The sequence below is a fragment of the Haliaeetus leucocephalus genome, unplaced genomic scaffold (genome assembly GCF_000737465.1).
Source record: "Haliaeetus leucocephalus isolate CR32 unplaced genomic scaffold, Haliaeetus_leucocephalus-4.0 Scaffold830, whole genome shotgun sequence".
Lineage (NCBI taxonomy): Eukaryota > Metazoa > Chordata > Aves > Accipitriformes > Accipitridae > Haliaeetus > Haliaeetus leucocephalus.
The window spans coordinates 4,676,314-4,697,956 of record NW_010973266.1 but is presented as its reverse complement, the minus strand read 5'-3'; the positions used below and the strand labels follow the sequence as shown (position 1 = coordinate 4,697,956).

The window sequence follows — 21,643 nt, the reverse complement described above, 5'->3', positions numbered from 1 at the left end:
TTGTCTCTTAAAAAAGTCCCTAGCTGATGTAGACTAGGCTGGCCAGTTCCACCTGCGGGAAGACTGCAGACTGTAGCTGACAGTCCCCCTAACCAGGTGTGTTTGAAATCAAATATTGAATTACTGTGCGTTTATATAGAAATCCGGCCGTTTTAGTCAAATAAAAAACTTGCAGATACACCAAAGTTTCTCTATAACTTTTAAAATGTTTTTTTCTCAAGTCTGCATATCTCAACCTTTTTAACTAGATGTAGACATCTTTCCTGAAGAGGGTAACACATAATGTGCAACTAATTCATTAGGTAACACATCCTTTCTATGAGGATACAAGATACTTTGCATCCTGTCCATTTATGCATATAATAACAAGATTTCATATTGATTTTAAAATGCATATTTCTTTGCAATGGAGAAGAGTAATTGTGTAGGACCTAAGACAAAACTCTGTAAAAGCTCTCCATGGCCAGCAATGGACTTTACATCGAGCCCATTAGTGGTTTCCTGGGAAAAATATGTGAATGATATGAATAAATGATAAGTATTCAAATTTACATGAACAAAATATGTAAGACAATGGATTCGTTATACTAAACACTAAATGTGGCCTGTTGTTTAGATTTCAGTCATCCGTTCTTACCTGGAGTATAAAATTTTCTTTTACAAGAACTGTGCCTATTTATCTTGATGATATAAATTAGACTTGGAAATTTATGTAAATGCGATTATCCCTTATCTTTGTTTCAGAATTAAGGAACATTAAAACTTTAGTGCGAGTGAAGACCATTTGTGAATATGCTGACAAAAAGAAACGAAATTTTAGGTTGAATTCAATTAAAAATTTTAATGACTAAATGACATTGATAATTTGAAAAAATGAATGAATAACGTATACTGAAAATGAGATTATAAGCGTAATTGTAGGAAACTGATGCTAATTCTGTGTTGCAGCATCTTAGAGAAGGTTAAACTCCAACAACCCCGTGGAGAGTGTAAGACATCATCTTTGTACTAATGCTTTTCCACTCTACTCTTTTGCTGGGGTAAAAGAAGTTGCAATAAACTGATAAGCAAGATGCTTTACATTCTCACAAGGAAAATGTGGTATAACTGTCATGAAGTGTGCTGACTGAAGGTGAGAGTCTCAGCTCATCAATCGGCTTCTCTTTGGAATGGGAAAAAATGTAAATATCCACGCACAAAAATAGAATTTAAAAAAATAAAAACTCCTTTAAGCACTGTATTTGTGGCACTAAATTTACATATTATGTCCTCTTCCATAAAAAAGCATCATCAAAAAGAACTTGTGCCAGTTTTGTATTAAAAGGCCTATAGAAATCTCTTAAAATTGCCTTCGTTGTTGGTAGCATAGGTCCCAGGCTTCTGTCTTCAGGTCGTCGAGTGTTTGACGCAGGACTCTTTGTAATCAGAGCTTCTTGTTTCTCACTTAAAGGTCCTGTGGAAAAACAGAATATTACCTCAAAATATTTCACCAAAAATGCCCACGCTAAAGAAGACAAATGACTAAATCAGAAGGTTTGCCAAGGGAAGACAAATGGGATTTGCGTTAGCAGTGATGATGTTTCAGAATATTGAATACAGGCTTAGATTAGTAAAATAAATCACTGTTAGTAAATATGGAAATAATACATTTTCCTTTCACGTTAATTAATCGTCTTTACAACAAGCAGCATAAATCATTTCTGGCGGAAAAAAAATTGGTTTTAGAAAACAACTATGACATTGAATATAATTTCCTGTCCTTTTTGGATTTACAATTATTTCATACTGTTACTTCATTTTATGATGTGAGTTATTCAATACTTGGTAGAAACTCCACAAACCTCACTCAGGTAAGCCCTTTTTTTGTTTGTTTTTGAGGTTGTCAATAGGATCAAAGTGCTAGACAGATATAGCGGTGCCCCTATTCCAGGAATAAATGTAAGCCCTTGACAACGTACTTCAGCAAGATAAAAATCCACAGACTTTTCCAGCATAAACCATATTCAGGAAGAAGATGCCAAGCTCTTCATCTGCTCAATCTGCTACATTCAAACTTTCTCATCATCTAGACCAGTGTTTGGACCAGCCAGACTATTTTGCAGCCACATTTTCATCCTCTTGCTACTGTCAAATCAACATTGGGCAACATTTTGTCTGCCAGCGTTTCTCTGAGGATTAGCAACAGATGTCTCAATCAACACAGCAAAAACACAATTTCCCCCTTCTCCCCGGCTAGAAATGCAACCTTTCATCATACTCAGATTTAGACTCTGGATTGGTTCATGCTGGCAACAGCATGCACATCACGATAGCACTTCCATTTGTTTAAATTGCGTGGGATAGCTCTTGCACCTATGCAAGCCCATGACAAACAAGCCCTGACCACCTTCAGAAGCAGGACTGGCTTCTGTATGGTAAGATATATCCCTACATTCTGAACGGGTTTGATTTTTTTTCTTGATGTAGACTTATTAAGATCTTCTAACTCCAGCCTTTCTATGGGAATTTGGGAATTTTAGTTTTGCTTGACTCCAGGCAACAAGATTAATGCATCCTTCAAGATGATCCCCATGCTTCAACTTTATGTCTTAATAAAGCAAAAATGACACAGAAGAAGGATAATAATGATTTTTCACACTTTTCTCAAAACAGCCAGAAGACACCTACCCAGATCCAGAAACTGGAATACCATGTGCATGGTGTATTTCACATTTGATGCATGATCCTCCAAGCGAAGAACGAGTATCTGATCTTTGTCAAAAACTGTCAGCCAGTCCAAAAGATACACAACATAGAGTCCAACCTGTAACCTTACCTGTAAGCACAAAAACCCCAAAACAAATACAAATTAATTCATCTTACAACCTTCTAGCAGTAACAAACCAACACTCATCTCTGCCTTGTGGGCAAAAATCCCAAATATGTGCTCTCGAGGAACCATAAAAAGACAATATCTGAATATTTTTTAATCTTCCTCTTGTTTCCAGTGCAGCTTAAGGAAATCTTTGCAAATGATTGTTCTCTGCTCGTTAAAGATGTGATTTCTACTAAGGGCTTGGCTGTGCACTTGCTGATTCAGCCACAGGTCTGCGTAAAAGCACAGAGCTGCACCAGATCGCACTGCCACGAGTAGTACAAATACTCCGATTTAGTGTCAGGAATTAGATTTGGGTGTATTTGCTTTATCCTCTGATTGCAATCATCCGATTTAGATATAAGCTGCAGTAGCAGCGGCTGCTAGACAGTGTCTGAGTATGCAACGAGAGCACCAGACTACGTTAGACCAGAGATGCGAAAAGGCAGTTTTTCAGCCTGTCCTGACCTAATCTCTTGTTTTCCTTCCCTCCTCAATTTTACATAACAATTTGAAACATATAAAGGGTAGTCTGGTGTTCTGAAAACTCCAACCTCCAACTGCGCTTATAAATATTTTTCTAAATCCCTTCAGGCTCAGAAGAGAGAAACATGAATCCCAAGTCATAAGCATCTTTCATAAAAGAGACTTAACATCTTCAAGTCGCATTACCGCAGAACCAATGAAGTCAGATAGCAATAGACTCTTTCGCTTCTTACACTGACTCATGTGATGTACATTGACATTTAAATTCCAGTAAAGTAAGCTATATTTTGAATTTTTGCTAAGTCATTATTATCATAATGTATGTTTCTGATGTGTGTCTTTGGCTGCTTATAACAATAAGCCTCCATATTTAGCAGACTTCTTTATACATGTGCTACACAAGAATTTGAAAGGTCTTATTTGATTAAAACACCAGCCTAACATGTAATAATACTGGCAGGGCAGCACTCCAGCCCTCAGTCAATGCCCCAGTTCACCAAACACTGGGGCAAACGTGCAGCTTAGTGAAGGGTTTTGCTTTTCTTTCTCCTGGGAGATGGAGATGAGGGAAAGGCAAGCATCGGCTGCATGCTATAGTTTGGGATTGCAGCGCTTTCCCACACAGGCTTAGAATCTTTTTTAAAGCTTTTCACCAGAAAAAGGAATTTAACTAGTACGTCCCCATAATCTTAACTAATATGGCCCCATAATTTTAGGTTTTCTTGTGATCAGCAAGAATCTTGATTTTCTTCCCCTATACAGTGTGTTGTGCCAACGACTTCTTCATCGCTGTTCTTTGGAACCAGATTGTCTCCTTCCGTAAAGCTCCAGTGCTTGCCCCTATACATCAAAGGCATCGGTAGAGTTTCCCAAGCCATTCTCCCCTCAACAATATCCACTTTTGCACTTTCAGTTTAATCACCCTGGCTCCGCATGCCTTTCTCTGGGTAATATACTTTTGACCGATTCTAAGTGAGGATAAGCTGACGAACACCCCTTTCTTTACAGGTTAGCATCTATCAGCACCTACAGTGTCTATGACGGCTCTCCTTTTTCAGGAATGTATTAGCAAATAACAGAATAAAATTCTTCTGGCGTAGTTGCACAATGAGCAATCTAATGAGCTCGCCAGGGAAAATAACCGCTACCTTTCCAGTATGGAGCAAACCATGCACATAACAGACTTTAGCAACTTGGCTGAAGAAACAGCTAAAAAAGCCCGTTGAGGAGCACAGTTAGCATTTGTGTTTTATTATGAACACCTGCTTGTGGCTCTTTGGAAAGAGGCATCCTCTGCTCATTTTCAAAAGTATCTTTTTCAGAGGGCTGCCTAAGACAACAAATGAAGATTGGTTCTGCACCCTAAGGATGAAGATAAAGAGGACAAACTTTCCTTCTGGTTTTCTCTCTGCCTTTCTCTCCCCACACTGAAAGAAATCCATTTGTGCGAGCAGATGGCTGGAAAGTACTGTGATACCACCCAGCAGCGACTGGTGTCTGTGGAGGTCCTGGAGGCTATCGTCAAAGACGAGGAGCTCCACTCTACCTGCCAAGGTAAGTAAGAGGAATGTCCTGTTTGCCCTACTGCTGCGGGGCTCAAGCCTGTGCAATACACTCTTTTATGGCTATCTTATCGAGTGGAGGAGGCAATTAACTTCACCCCGGAGACAAAGGAGGGAAGTATTCCCTCTGAGTCCTTTACAGCCTGAGCAAATAAAATAGGATTGAATGGCAAGCCGGCCTGACATGATACTTCAAGTCAACCTCTTCCATATTATTCTCCACCCTCAAGCAAAATTTGAAGTCAGTTCTACACTAAAGATGTGAATTTTGGAATACTGAGCCTGTAATACTTCTCCACTCCCCTGCCAGCAGTTTCTGTATTTCCTTTTATCATTTTCTGATGTGCAGTTTAAAAAAGAGAAAGGTTTTATCTAGTTATTGGTAGTCTTTTCTTGAGAAAGAATACATAATTTATTCTGATTTTGAGGCAATTCTGCACCACAAAGATCCTTGCCAGAGCTACTTTTTGGAGAGATCTGCAAAAAGCTTACACATTAAACTGTAGTCTTCACTAAATGTGCTCTCCATACGCTTGCACAATAGAAAGACTGTGTTATTACTATTGGCATTCATCAGGGAACAGACTGAGGAGGCAGCTGAGCCAGTACATCAGCTTTTACATGCTTACATATATATTTATGTCATCCGCTTTACAAATGAAAAGCGAAAAAGTTTTATTTCTTGATGCTTATTTGCACAGTATTTTGGTATTTTAATAACCTTGACACAATGTACCATTAAACAAGTAAGGAATCAAATGTTCTTGGAAATACGTACGGGCATGGCATTGTTCAGGGTGTTGTTGTAGACACAGGCTCTCAGTGAGTAATCCAGCATGCAATTTTCAAACAGCTGCAGTGATTCTGCCACTTTTTCATGAAAGTCTTCCACAGATTTATTAGCACTTGCAAAGTACAGATAATCGGAGTACAATCTGCGAATGAGATACGTGTAAGTAAAGGACAGAGGAAATGAAAGAAGATTTATTTACATGACAATGGCAATCAGTTACATGAATCGAGGGAAAGGGTGCATGTGTGTCACACTGTGCCACGGATAGCCTGTTCAGCCAGTGACACATTTTCTATTCATTTTGATGGGTTTTGGCTCAGAGGAATGGAGTTGCTAAACATCACCCCTGCTTTCAAGGTCAGCATCCCTTGGGAACCTGACCCTAGTAATTGTGCGAGCCAGTATTTTCTCCTGAAGGTAAATTTTTCAAGTGTAAATACTTTAAATTTGTGTTACCTACGAACAGTAGGACTGGTCTCAGCTGACATTGGCACCCCTCTATATTTGGTGCTCCACACTGCCATGGATAGAAACACTCCTCATCTCAAAAGCTTAAAGCCGATTTCAAAACCAACAGAGGAATGGGATGGGTTAGAAAGAGTGATTTTTATATGATTACCAAGCTGGCGACCATCAAGAGTAGGAAAGAGTCCAAATTTCCTAATTTTTTTGCAGAAAGCTCCACCTCTAATCCTAGATTGACTTTCCATCAAAACCTTCCAATTTACAGCATTCCAACGCTTGGGTTTTTTAAGCTGTAATACTACAGGTAGGTGAAGGATTCACATTTGTGCTACAGTCTGTAGTGCTGCATTCCCCAAGCATTCCCACCTCGGCTTCGAGGACAGCGGGATGTTGGTCCATGCACATTTGCAACTTGCAGCGAAGCAGAGCCCCTGCATCAGCTCCTGCTGGGAGCAAAAGCCACCAGCAACAGGAATTTCTGTAAGTTCCAGCAGAGGAGTATCCCCTCATTGCACATTTTTAGCGCAAGTTTTACAATTGCTGAATATCACTTAAAAAAAGGGTATCTAAATTCAAATCCCTTTAGGGGGTGGGGATAGTGAAACAAGCCAAAATCTACAGGCAAGTAAAATATCTACTTTAGCATTAATCCCTGAAACCTTGATTAAACTTTTCCAAGATAAACATGGTTCAGAGATAAAGGAAATGCTCTGACATGGCATAAATATTAGAACTGCAGAACACGGTATTTTAACTTTTTTTTTTTATTTAGGCTTAGAAACTATGAGCAGAACCCCAACAATGCCACAGGGTTTTAATTTTGTAACACTTGAGGAGGAGTCATTTCCCCAAGTGTGTTTGCAGCACAAATATTATGCCTCCATAGCACCCACCTCTCGACAAAATTCAAGAAATCCTAGATATCTTTCAGCCTCTTTCAAAAAACACAGGTGTCTAAGAAATGATCTAAAAAAAATCGACTTGTTTAGGTCTCATTTTATTGATGCAGTAACCTTTTGTATTGCACTTTATTTATTTTTTAACTTCCCTAGATTTCCACAGGTACTTAAAAATTCATCATTTAATTTAGAAAGCTTAGGCCCTAATCCAGCAAAGCACTTAAGCACAGGAATAGCCCCTCTGCACTCATTATTTATGTTAGTGTTTTAAAAGAACAGGATTTTAATTCCCGTATGAAACAAATGAAGACTCTCTCTTCATTTTGAAAGGAAGAAAAGGGATACATTTGTTGCAGGATGCTCTTAAATAAATTTTTACACACTTTTTAAAAGAAAAATCATAGCAAACTGTAGAAGATGAGGCAGAGGCACCCAGCACTATCTGTAGAAATCACCAACTAAGAAAGAGAGAGACTCTGATTTTTATCCCGTTCTTCCCAGTCTGGCAAATGCACTTCAGACAGTTTTCTTTAAATGAAAAAACTCCATCTCAGAGCGGAGGGAGGGTACCAAGCTTGGACCAGACCGGTCGGGCAGACTATTTCAAAGAGATGCCCACCGGTGCTTGAGGACCACAACCATGGCATCACGTGTGTCCTCTCCCTCTGCCATGGCAGACCTTGGATCCCTCACGCTGCACCCATCAAGGAGCCACCCTACCAGCACAGGGTGCGAGGACAAGCTGGGGAGAAACTAAGGGACAAAGCCAGCCGCCTTCAACTAAATGAGGCGCACAACAGTATCTCCTGCTTGCAGAAAAACGTGTACATCAACAAGACTCGGGCTTGCCCAGCTTGTCCCAAGGATGGCAGGACCGACTGCTCCTGGCAGAGCAGGTAAAAAGCTTCTTGCTGGGGGGAAATCAGCTGGCAGGCATCAGAATGGGCCCGGCTGCAATTGTATTTAAAAGGTTTAATATGACTGCCTAGTATTTCTAATCATCCGTTAAAATAAATGCATCATTTTAAAGACTTGCTGACATCTTATGGAAAACTATGTTCTCAAAGACAAGTTCTCTCTCCACAGGGCAGTTGAGATTTTCTATATTTCTTTCCATCTGTTTTTAATTCTGGGGACATCTGCCTGGAAATAAAACCTTTGCTGATTAGGATTTCAGCTGTTTGGGCTACTTGAAATCGTTACCCTCAATCACCATCCACTACAATGAAATAATGGCATCACTGACACCCACCATCGCAAACCTTGCCGTCCTCCAAATATCCCCCCTTGGGGGATAGACCAGACCCTGTGCAGGTTAGATGAGACCCTGTCCCAGACCCTGTGCAGCACCCACATCCTCCTGGCTACTGCAAAGCAACTGCCCCGCTGCCCTGCATCGCCGATGGAGCTGCCTCTTCTGCCGCAGCCGCTTTTGCTCCTTGCGGTTCAGATGAGTTATCAGCAACAAGGGCACAGGGAATCATAAACAAGAAGAAAGCGATTTATCATAAATACAGTAAGGGAGATGAAGCTGACTTTTTATCTCACCCTTATTAAAGCTGGCAAAGAGCTACACCCACATTACAGAGGGTGGTTAAAGCAATCAGGGAATTTGTCGGTAATTTACATGAGGAAGCCACTTCAGCCAGCTCTCTCGCATAAAATTACCATCTGTTAAATCCTGAGGTCAGGAGATGCCATTAGAAGTTGAAAGCTGTATTTCCTGACATGGGAGACGGGAAGGACTCTCACAGCTCTGCCTCTCACCAGTAGCCACGTCCTACCCGCGGGGAAGCTCATCAAGGAGCATCCGTCCCCGCCGGGCAGTGGGGTACGGTTCCTTGCAAGAGCACCCGACGTCCACTCTTCTCCCAGCACCCAAGCTCTCACCAGAGCCTGGTCCCCATCACCATCTGCATCCCCTTCTCTTTCCTGGGCATTGCTGGGGCTTTGCCCTTGACCACTGACCTAGCCCGAAGTATCTGGGATATCCCCATGGAGCTACAGAGAGAAGGAATTCACACCCTGCCTTGGTCTGATCCTTCTGGACTCTGCCTCCATCCCCTCCACGCTCCCCGTTACCCTCATCATTATCATCCTCCTTCAGAGGACACAGTGGAAAGAAATGCACCAGAAATCTGGAGGAAGACTGGAGAGAAAAAATAAAATGTGAGCGGAAAGAAGGGCATTCCTGGTTAACGCAATGGAGAACCATTCAAGAACAGCCCACACCTTCAGAAAAGCAGAGCCCTTTCACTGCAAACAAGGTCAGGACGCCCAAGGATGAACTCCAAAGCAGCTGTTGGCTGCGTAAACTAAAATTGCCTAGTGAAGATTTAGATGAGTGTTGCACCAAACATTTTTAAAATTAAAAAAAGTTTGTATCCTTTGCTGACTCTGGAGCTATTTGCAATCTTTTAGTCATTTTCAACGGTATGCCCCTTGAAGACATAAACCTTATTATTTAACATGAATTGAAGCACTTCACAGGACCACTTATGCTGAGACCTGTAATATAGTGCCATACGCTGTCTAGTCAGCCCTGCTGAGAACCAGGGCATATTAGCCCAGGTAATGGAGTTATATTGCATTTGGCAACATATAAATCCTTTTTTTCAGAGAAGCTCATATATCCATGCATGGCACTCACTGTGGCATTTATACTCACATGCTCCTCTTTAAAACACTATCACAATTATATAAGCCAAAATACACAGAATAAAACCCCTTGGTAGCTCTCCTCATAAGCCAAGTACCTGTGTCAAACACCATGTGAACATTTATTTGCATCCAAGAGAGCGAATAAAATTATTGTAGTAAGAAAATTTTCTTGCGTATTTAGCAACGTGATCCTTACTCACCTTTCAACAGGGTCTCTCAGCATGATGATAAGTTTGGCGTTCGGTTGGAAGGCATGGATAAAATCCTGGATTAAGAAGGGAGGTTCTCCTTCAGTACTGTTGTCATAAAAGAAAATCCAAGCGTTGTTGTCCCACATCGTCGAGGCACTGGCCTCCCCTGGGAATTAAAAGCAACTCTGCTAGTAACTCATTTCATTCTTTGTATTGGAGTGGATATCAGCTGAGTTTTGAACTCGTGTAGACTGATTAAAATTGACTCTATTAATTTCAACATACTTTGGTTCTTGCAAATTGATCAAGTTAATGCTCCCCAGAGCCAGATCAATCCCACTGCCTTGTACCTTTGTCAATGTAGCGATAGTTAAGGCAGGTTTTATGTAATTCCACGTGAAATACTACTGTCCACTAACCACACTGCTTCCTGTTAGCGGTTAACACATGCAAATATATTTGATCTGGGCTGGAACAGACTGCTCAGGGGTTTGGCCCACCCTCCAGCGAGGAGGCAGGAGCTCATCGCTGCTGAAGACCTGCCATGCTCTCTGTAGCACCCCAAGGGTTGGGTGTAATGCTCCCAATCTCAGAGAAGTAACTTGCTAACAGATCGTACAATTTGACACAAACTAAAGAAAAAAGCGGAAACCGCCACTTCAGCAGATCAATAGTGTTTAGAACATAAACAGGAGAGTCAGTGAGCATGTGAGGACAGGCTGAAAGAGTTGGGGTTGTTCAGCCTGGAGAAGAGAAGGCTCCGGGGAGACCTTAGAGCAGCCTGCCAGTACCTAAAGGGGGGCTACAAGAGAGATGGGGAGGGACTTTTTACAAGGGCCTGTAGGGATAGGACATGGGGTAATGGCTTTACACTGGAAGACGGTAGATTTAGGTTAGATATAAGGAAAAAATTCTTCATTGTGAGGGTGGTGAGGCACTGGAGCAGGTTGCCCATAGAAGCTGTGGCTGCCCCATCCCTGGCAGTGTTCAAGGCCAGGTTGGATGGAGCTTGGAGCAACCTGGTCTGGTGGAAGGTGTCCCTGCCCATGGCAGGGGGGTTGGAACTAGATGATCTTTAAGGTCCCTTCCAACCCAAACCATTCTATGATTCTACAGGAAATATATATAAAAAAACCCCACACTAATGAGCCGAATTGTGCCACTGCAGTTTGAAATACCCCTTTTTGAGAGTTACCCATCATCAGAGCTTTTTTATATAACTACAATTATTCATGCAGATTAAGTCAAATATAACTACTTACTATTAGACAAAAGGTCTATAGAATAAATAACACATTTGGTTAAATGCCAGAATCTGACATCTTTAGTTTCTAGAGAAGCTTACTCTAAATGTAATGCTACAGGGAGGAACACAGTTGGTAACATCTCTGCCAGAACAAGGTATACGATGCTTCAGCTGCTAAATAAATGATCTGATACAATGTTTTGAACTGTGTAATCTTCCCCATCTTTTTAAGTAATACTGGCATTTATGTGGCACACTAGCATTTAATAAAACATATACAGAAGCTTTTTGGAAACTTCCACTCTTTGACAGTCTAATGAGAGCTAATTCTTGTTAATGAGGTTTTTCGAATCAAAAGGAATGAGACGAAAAGATAATAATGTTGTAGGCTTATAGACTTGCCCATGATTCCCCCCCCCCCGGAAAGTCCAATAAAGATTTTAAAAGATGGCCAAAACACAACATGAAAAAGGTACTGGCTCCAAACTTCAGCTTAACATAATGTGATTCATTAATAAAGTCTGGGAGTTGTTAGAAAACACATTAATCTTCTGTCATGTTCATTTTGCCTCTTTTCAGGAGGAGGAGATCAGGTCCATGGGCTAAAGCTGGGTGTCCACAACAGCTCTGCTTTTCCGTTCTAAATTAATTAGCCAAAGCACTGCCTCATCATCGGTGGGCTTTGACTTGTCAATTAAAACTCATTTAGCCCAGCTCCCACACTGGGTGAAGCAGAAACACAAAAGACTAAATATAGGACAAGAGCTGAGATAGCCGTACCACAAAAACATCATGCAGCTATTTCTGCGCCATCAGAAGACGGTGTAATGCAAATGGGTGTGAGCACTTGCATACACGGATTTACAGAATAGGGCACTCCAGGGATGAGAGCGACCTTGGAAAGTCACTGCTGCATCTCTGTGACAAGAACGGCTAGACTTAAACCGCTCCCTCAAAAATGTTTGCCTAAATCATGCCAAAGATTAAAGTCTGTGACCTCATCAAGCCACCTGTCCTCTCTAGAGTAGATTTTCTGATCTTCCTTCATACTTCTCTGCTCTGGAGACCTCTGATCGTATTTGGTGCTCTGTTGGATTTATTCCAATTAGCTCATACATAGTGAGCGAACCAAAGAACATCCGCTTACATGTGTGTTATCTGAACTAGATAAAATCAGTGCATTTACACATAAATGGGCAGATTCTCTTAACATCACGGACCAGAAGACTCCATAGACATTGTTGGATCAGCTGCCACCATCAAAAATCTGCAGGCAGCGCACAAGCAAGGGAAGATCACAGGCACACAACCGAATCACGCTAAAGCGTTAACAGGGACTCAAGGTGCTGCTCTAATGCAGTCACTCCAGGATAGCCTGGGTTCAAGAAGGCCGATCTTCCCCAAATGGGATGACTGTCAAGAATTAAGGGGGGGGGGAGGGGGGATAAAAAAACCCCATCATTCTGGTCTCTGCTGACTCTTCTGATTTTAATTTCCTGAAGCAGCCAAAAATACTCCTGACAATTTGACGGCAGTCCTTTCTGGTTTGTAAAACAGATTTAATATCTGCAAAGAGAATGAGCCATACTAAACTAGAGATAAATTAATCAATGCTATAGTAATTACATCAAATTACTGCAGTGCAACCAAAAAGGTATTAATTTTCTTATGAACTTAAAGAACATAAGAATTGCTAAATTGCCTAAGGAATAGATGTATAACCTCTTTACTCAGTCATTAGCGGATTAAAATCATACTGTGTTTTCACAAGACATTCCTCTGAATTTATCCTATTAATGATCACAAATAAACAAGGCCTGCTCAGAATGCCTCAGGCTAGATCCCTGTTGTCCTCTTTGGTTCATCTCTAAGAGGATGTTGGTTTTGGTGGGAAGATGCAATTATTACCCACTAAGTATAATATACAGAGAAGCTTAACTTTCCAAAATAATGTAACATGATGAACTACTGAAATGTTTATAGTCTTAATTTGATTTTTCTTTCTAGTCATCTGAAATAAGAAAATGGAGGATTCCAAGCAAACCCAATATTCACACAGATTCATTTCAGACTACCTAGCTTTGTTTTGTTTTTTTACCAAGGTCATAAAAGACTGACTTAATGAGTATAATCATTCAGGACTTTTCCTGTAAACTTAATAAGAAAAGCGAACAGAACCTTAATGAAACAAGAAATGAGACTACAGGAAAAAGAAACACAAAGTGAACTCCAGAAAAAGCTGTAACAGGAGGTAAGTAATCAAAGATGTACGTTGCCAATTAGATTAGTGAATTTAATTAGTATAAGCACTTCACCCATGAAAGGACAGGAGATATTATTGTAAGTAGGAGGAAAATCTGCAGATGTCCTTGACGGCAACATTTCTTAAGACCCCATCTTGCAAATTTTGCTCAATGTTGAATATTTAATAAAGTGAATGATAGGCTTAAATGGAGGCTGAGGAAGTATTGAACAAATCTAATTACAGCCAAGTCTTTGATTTAAAGAACATAAGACATTGCCACCGGTTCATCCATTCAACAATAGGTTAATTTTTTTGGTTAGAATGCGGCCAAAAAAAGGTTATTCTGAGGGCATTCCCTCTGAGGGCAGGCAGCAAAAATCTTGTCTCTATTTTCTGTAGAATAGTGACTTCAGGCCTACTTGAAATATCTCTTTTCACCAGGGAACCGTCTCTTGCACAACGAGTATTTTCATGGAATGTGTCTGGTTTCCCAGGGAAATCTTGAGGTGACAGAGTAAGACTGGCAAAATACTCTTCCTCTCAGTTTTCTGGTTTTGGCAGACAGCAAAAGCAGAATTAAGAAGTTTCTGCTGACATTCCTCATAGGCACTGGAAACCGATGGCACCATGGACCGCAGTGGATGAGCACGGTGGATCCACTTCTGTGTGTCATGGAAAGCAATCCAGGGATCCCTCTCTAGACCCCAGTCTTCCATAAGGTACAATACAACCGCGAAACCATTTTTAATCCTAATCAGGTGATTTAATATCAACTGAAACTGTAAGATTGTCTTCAAATAGTATCCTGTACTGTGCCTCTAGGTTCCACGCCTGAAAAGAAATACAGCACATGATAGCTTCAACTTGACTCTCTATATTCCTGCTCTTGAAACTTGCATTATCATTGCTGTTAACAAAGCAGCTCAGGAGTTTAATCGTATTTATTTCAGTCCACCATCGACTACGTAGGGATAGTGACATAAAAAATGGTGGTCCTTCTTCCTACCTGTATATTACGTTGGAGCTTGAGAAGAGCTGTGCTGCTATCGTGGAAACTGTCTCCAGTCAGCTACAAGATCTCTACAGCACTCGTATGTTGTAATACCACAATTAGTGTTATCCCAGACACATTGCTACAACATTTGAACCTGAAGCTACAATCCTGTCACTACAGGCAAACCCCTCGTAATGAAAACAAAATGAAAACAACGTTTGAAGGAGTCACCAAGGTCATTCTCACTCTTTTTTTAAAAAAAAAGATTTAATTAAATGCTGATGTTCATCAGACATTCGTTGCTTGCTCAGGCATTTTCTAAAGATAATCACAACTTTTTAACAAAGCAAATAAATAACCACCCTCCAGGAAAAGGCAAGAACTTCTGCACTATCCACGCACACCAGAGAAAACCAACGTCAGGGGCTCTGTGCTGTGAACCATTCGCACGTGGGAAAATGCCCTTCTCGTGCCTCAGCTATGAATGCTGCCAACCCGGAGCTACAGAAACATATTTCAGAGGCTGTATTTGCCCTACCAATTATGATGTTGTTCATCTTGCCACGCTCTTTTGCTGCTTCGCTCTGCAGCACACCCTGAATCTGATGCGCTGCTAAGTCAAACAGATCAAGGTAATCTTCCACCGGGTAGCGATCATGAAATCCATCCCTCAAACGAATGATTCCTAAAAACAGCAAAAAGAGAGAAGTTAAAAAATAAATAAAAATAATAATAGCAGGGCAAGATTAACCACGGGTGTAAACCAAGACGGCTTCATTGACATGGCTGGCACTGAGCCAGCTAACGTCAGCACAGAACTGGACCGATGAAGTGTAACACTCAGATAAACATGCCAATAATGAAGTAGCTGAGATTTGAGATACTGTACGATTAAGCCATAAATTCACAGCAATAGGAAATATCTTAAGTGTTCTGTTTTATAGTTCCTGCATGAATAGCTTGCATTTATTTTTTTCTAAATTTAGCTTTTGGAATGAATATAAAAGACCAGATTCTGCTTTCATTTGCACCAATATAAACAGAAGTAATATTGGCCTCCCACTAGATTTACTGCATTGAGAACAGACTCTGATGCCAAATATGCAAATCAACACGCACTTATCAAAATCAGAAAACTGGGAAATCATTTGGTTTTGTCTTTCACAAGTACGAAAACAGAGCTCCACGATAATGTCTTATTTTTCTCCTCTCCTGCCCTACATCCCAGGGTGTGTTCAGTATCACCTTCTTCCCCCGTTTTTCAGCATCTTGAGCCACATTTGTGATTTTTATACTCCTTTTCCCACTCTTCTTTCCAAATCTAGTCTCGCTTCTCCACTGTCTGTACATGCTCCCCATGTCCATCTTTGTGTTCTCGCTTCTTACCATACCACAAGAGAGTTTCTCAAGCAGGCAGTGGTCAAGGACAGTATTGTGAAGGCAACAGAGTAGGAGCAAAGCTGTGAGTATAGAGCAGGACTTCTCAGCTTTCCCTTTCTTGTTCCTGCAAGGCCAATAATTATCAATTATGTGAGAGGAAAGCTCAGCAAGGGAGTTCTTTTGTCCACTCCCTCCGATTTTCCCCTTTAGGAAAGTAAGATTTAATGAGAGTAGAAGAAAGCTCAGCAGTGTATTTTGATTTGTTTTGAGGGAAAAAAAAAGTATAAGCATGGTGCTACAGACTGCCTTGGTTTGTTGCCATGCCACTCATGGGAATAGAAATTGTGGCTAAGAGCCAGGAAAGAGAGACAGTCAAGCTGGGACAAAGTCCTGTAGAACATCAACCACCCCAGCAAAACGGGAAAGTGGTGATTTGCGAAATGGGGCCTCCCCGGGAGGGCTGTTTAGCTTCAGCTGAAATTAGTCAGTCTCATAAAAATCCACTGAATCAGAGGATGCCATAGAACAAAGAGACTTTCTTGTCCAGATAAATGTTACAAACGAAACCAAGTTAAAAGCCAGGAGCATAGGAGTCATATCCACTACCTGGCTTATAAAGGCGGCTGTCTCAGTTTCACTTGCTAGCCTATTTGTCATATTATCTTTTTTTTTCTTTTTTTCTTTCTTCCTTTTTTTTTTTTTTTTAATAATAACCATTAGCTAATGTACTGTTAAGGCAGAATGAAAGGACTGAGCCACCAGGAGCAAACTTAATCTTTCATTCTCAATGGCAGACAACCTGCGAGATCAGAAGGTCATCTCTACAGGTCTCCCTTCCATGAGATCACAAGCTCTGCAATTTTTCCTCATTCTTCAGCTTTACAAAATAACTTCAAAACATTTAATTATGGAAAGAATGTTCTCTTCAAGGATCTGCACTTGATCCCCAGTGGCTGACCACAAGACTGTATGAGTGGAGAGTTTGTGAATGCCAGCACAGAGATAGGAATCATCCTTGTTCTCAAATTATATGCACTCCAGCCTGATTTCTGACACTCTTCTCCCTGTTTGGTAGGTCCACTTCTGAGCTTTAGTGAGTCCAGTCTTGCTTTAGTGAGTTTGAATGCACTACCTCCTCCAACATTAATTCCAAACACGTTGGGGCTAACATAGGTGTAGAGAACTATTTAGTATAATGGATTTTAGTGTAACGTATCAGTTCGGTTCAGCCTTTCCTGCCAGCAGTCTCATGGAAGACACAATTTTCCACAGGTGGTTTTGCTGCCAGTCCCTGCATCTACACACCCAGGGACCAGCAGAACAGCATTAGCACTGGAAGGTGTCCAAGTCCAAAATCACGTTTCTTCACTGATCTGACTTTTCACCTTCAGGTCAGGAGGTAATTCTTATCATTTGTCTTCAGTCAGCCACTGACTGTGGTGAACGAGTTCATCGATGAACAATGAACCCCCTTCTCATGGGGCTTCAGGGGGTACCACGATGCTTCTTGTTTGGCTTTGTCGGACTCCTCAATTCATACTGGTACCTCCAGTATCTTCTAAACTGAACTAAATTATCTCAAAAGCAAAACTGTATTTTCATCATATTGCTTTAACTCTTAATTTATACCAAACATTTAGAAAATGTCTGAAATACTTATTTTAGCCACTTTCTTACAGCATTTGTGAAGGAGGAAAACACAAACTCTTAAGAACGCAGCAAAATCATGAAATCCCAGCTCTGTGGCTGAGTCCTCCGCCTCACCGAGCAGCAAGGAACAAAGCTCTGCCTGCAGGAGCTTAGAGGTTCTTCTGGGCTCCAGGGCACAGGGAAGGGAGATGGAAACAGCAACATCGCATGCAGGAGAAATAAAGAATTGAAGGTATGACCCCAAAATAAAGAACAGAAGCAGCACTGAAGGTGTCCCGGTCTCAGAAAGTGTCATTCCTTGTTAGCCACAGCAGTTCATTAGAAGAGACAGTTTCCCATTTCAAGGAAGCTTAGAAAAGCAACAAAAGAAAGTAGTGATGCAAAGTCCTCATCAAATGATCTACCTCACAGTGCTAGGTTCTCCCTTTTTCCAAAGGCAGTGGCTGCAGTAAAGCAACAGCAAATGAGAAACAGAAGTGAAGATGTCACCATAAAATAACCAGTATCTTCCTCTTGGAAATAGTAATATCACTGAAAAGCCTGTGATCTTTGATACTGAAGTCATGGAAAGTGAGGGCATACCAGCGCTTAACAGCTAGACCCAACAGTGGGAAAATCCAGAGCCTGGGTGGACTACAGCAAGCGTTATACGCATCCACATTTGAAGGCAGGCACGAAGCACACAGCAGAGTCAGGAATTGAAAATGGGTCTTCTGCATCTCATCTAGTCTCTAACCACAAGATTGACCTTCCTTGGCACCCGGGGAAGAGAGAACAAGAAGCACATAAACACTTCAGATGGATAAAATGATGCGCTCAGCCCCACCGCCCTCAGACACCCTTTGAAGGTGCAATCATGAGGGGTGGATGCATTTTGCTCCAGCAGGCCATAACCTCAACTATTCAAGTCTGTCTTCAGAGACGAAGGGTCACTTCATGAAATATTGATGTCACCCAGGCAAAGAGCATCAAAAATATGTGCAGGTTCCTCAGTGTGAGAGAGTTTTCTCATGCAGAGCATCTCTACTGCTCAGTGCTTGACTAAAGCTGCAACACTAACAAAACTCCTACCACAAAGCACAGTTGTTTTTATTGAACCGTAAGGACTGAAGCCACCACATTTCAAATACTGACCCATCATTTATTCATGTAAGAAAGGCTTTACAGAATTTTGCAATACAAAACTATCACTGCTATTCTTTAAATCTCCCATCACAACCTAATAGTTCCTTTTCCTGCTTTCACAAATTCACTGGGTTGGTTTTACCTAGTGTTTTTATTTTTTTCCCAGATTTTCCAAACCACTGAAAATAAACCAAATGAAATGTGCATCATCTTGAAAAGTTTAACGCAAAACATCATTAAACAAAAGCAGGCTGGAACTTACCGAGCATACATCACCTGGATTTTTCAAAAATATTAACTTCAGTGGTTTCAAGGGAAGCCAATATGGAGCAAATCCATAAACTTCAACCCAAATACATACAAGAAATGTCAAAGTTTAATAAAGACAGCTCGCCAGAGGACACGTTTACTCACCAAACCGTTTTCTTGTCCACCAGTGCGGCTCTTTGATTGCTGAGAAGCGAACGTCAGGGTGCAGCCTGAGCCGGTCGTACAGGTCCGTCGTCCCACACTTGGGCTGGCCAATGATGTAGAAATGGGGGAGACAGCGCAGGCGGTAGTGTTTGTCCTTATAATGGTACAAGTGGTTCCAAAATACCTTCCTGAGGTAATCAAATATGGTTCGAAAGCGCTTTGAATACAGTGCATAGGAGTTTGTTGCATAAGGATCTGTGGTTGTGTTTCCTTTGTACTCTTCATACCAACAAGGATTCTTGCTATTTGGAAGGAATTTGTTAGGAATTACCGAAAACATCTGCAACATAAAGAACAACAATTTCAGTCAATGCAGCAAAAAATCGACAGTTATACTTTTCCAGCTTAGCACAGTAAGAGAACACATAGACACACTATGTGGACATTTTTAACCCTTATTTTTTTAACTACAAACCTGACCTAACTTATTTCTTCTGATGACACCAAAACCAAATCCTGTACAAACAGTTGGACTGGGAGAGGAGTACCTTTACAAATCCTTTAATTTTAAGGCCAGAAAGGACCTCAATAATTCTCCAGTTCCCCTGCAACCCCAGGAATTATTTTTTAAAGTCAAACACGTAATACTCAAATCAAATTAACTTCCAGTTTTTAACTCTGAAATACAAGGTTTGCAATGACTGGATTTTCAGGAAGGCACACTGGTATTCAGTTATTAGAAAGACTCTTTTCTTATTTATCATTTAAGGTGACTGGAAAATCTAAGTCAGAATGATTTTGCATGAGACAAGGTAAAAATTCAATGAGATTGTACAGCTATCGGAAGACTCTCTGATTTTTTTGTTTCAGATGTCAAGACCATTTATATAACCCATCTATTTTGCCCATGACTCAGAAGGACATGATCTACAATATCAGCTTTTCAGCTGGTTTAAATCAGGAGGTTCTAGATGGTGTAAATCACTGTATGAACCTCTGAGCAGTTGCATTTTTTTAATCTCAGTAAAAGATTGACCCAAAAGTCTTGAAATAAGTGAGTATACAGCAGTTTAAGACACACTTCAACTCATACTTACATGTGGCTCTTGTTTCCTCAGCTCTTCTAAATCAGGACGTTGTCTTGTCATAAACTCTATCTTTGAAGTAATAGTGTCAATAATTAATTTAATGCTTGGATAATCCTTTACATATGAAATATTCATTTTAGAAGGCTGGTAATGGTCTTTCATGTCACTAAGGCTTTCATTGTCCATTAAGCTTGGATTGCTAGCAAAAGCTCCGTAATGGAAGGGAGATGGTATTAACAACAGGCCATGTTTGGCTCCAGTCAGTATGTAGGATGCCATCACTAGAGTCATTATAATCAACCCAAATATTAAGCTGCATAGCTTCCCCTTCCTTAAGCAGAAAAATCCATTCCAGCTTTCCCTGTGATCAGTCCTTACTTCCAAAACTGCAAGCAACTTCATCTGCTTGCTGTCGGTGTACAAAGGGATCTTATTTTCTCCTTTGCAAACAGGACACTTCTGGTTATTATGATTAGGTCCACGGCATCTGAAACACTGTCTGTGCAAGTCATTTGGTAATAAATGTATGCAACAATTAATGCAATACCTCATATTACTACTGTTAAACTCCTGTATTAATGAGCCAAGCACAGCCATAAAAATGTTTCTGAAGCATATGAGTCATCTTCTGTAAGTCTGAAATTATTTAATTCCTTGAGTGATTCTACGACTACTCAGCAACACAAAAGGACAGGTTCAAACCAGAATAGGTAAAAGCACTCAAAAAGTGACATAAGTCACATAAAGGGGGAACCCCCCCCCCCCAAAAAACCAAAAACCAAGCACATAAAAATACATGTACTGTGATGTGGTTTCCAAGAATTTGGCTCAGAAAGAGGAATGTGGCGAAGTAAGAATCAGCTACACAACTGGCTCAAGTTTTTCCCATTGAACAAAATGAGAAGGAAGAAAAATTGTTATGTAGCGTGAAAATATGCAAAAAATAAAAATAACTCATTGTCCTCTGATTTATGCTGGAATAGGCAAATATGGGTAGAAATTCCCAGGTATTCTTAAGACAAGCGGGTTCCAAACCAGACTGCTGCTACTGGAAGCTTCATCTTCCCAGAGATGGTTTCAAAGATTTGCATTGTACAACCTAAAGAAACAAAAACATATATATAGATACACACAGAACAGCAGACATAATATCTACATTGACCTTCATTCAAAGCCATAGTAAAGCATGATCTAGCACAAGTAATTTCACAATGCTATTTGAAAGATGTCTTCTATTTGCCAAGTATATTAATTGCAGCACTCATGATATTAAACCCAGGAAACGTTTGGCTTCAAGTTCACCATGAGCTGCCCTTTCTTTTCATTCACCTGTCTGCTCACATCAACGAACAGTTGCTACCACAGGTAACACTACATGACTTCCCTCAGCTGCTCACTAACCTATCTAACAGATCTTAATCTGCTTTTTATATATGGAAGCGTTTTTGGACAGTGTCCAGTAACACAGGTTTAAATATTTACACTCTATCCGTACATGGGGACCTTAAATTAACTGTCCTGAAGTGGGGTAGGACCCTAGTTAAGGGAACAAGGCAGGGATAAGATAACAGTCTCCTTTCAAGCATATCA

At 40.7% G+C, this 21,643-nt stretch overlaps 1 protein-coding gene across 1 annotated transcript; it reads right to left on the bottom strand.

The window, feature by feature from the left end:
- Positions 1-821: 821 nt before the first annotated feature.
- CHST15 (carbohydrate (N-acetylgalactosamine 4-sulfate 6-O) sulfotransferase 15) lies at positions 822-21,153 on the bottom strand. Its single transcript, XM_010581991.1, has 7 exons — positions 20,063-21,153; positions 18,966-19,305; positions 14,935-15,081; positions 9,921-10,077; positions 5,681-5,837; positions 2,668-2,815; positions 822-1,453 (listed from the first exon to the last, which is right to left on the bottom strand). Exons 1-7 carry the CDS (start codon positions 20,648-20,650, stop codon positions 1,263-1,265), a joined length of 1,728 nt encoding a protein of 575 aa, XP_010580293.1. The 5' UTR covers positions 20,651-21,153; the 3' UTR covers positions 822-1,262.
- Between the last annotated feature and the right edge of the window lie 490 nt (positions 21,154-21,643).

Bases quoted from the DNA above. Each gene is read 5' to 3' on its own strand.
- CHST15 (XM_010581991.1), bottom strand. From the start codon at position 20,650: ATGGCTGTGCTTGGCTCATTAATACAGGAGTTTAACAGTAGTAATATG. The intron at 15,082-18,965 runs GTGAGTAAACGT...TGCTGTTTTTAG, and splicing joins GTGGACAAGAAAACGGTTTG to GAATCATTCGTTTGAGGGAT. The intron at 1,454-2,667 runs GTAGGTGTCTTC...GTTTTTCCACAG, and splicing joins ATTCCAGTTTCTGGATCTGG to GACCTTTAAGTGAGAAACAA.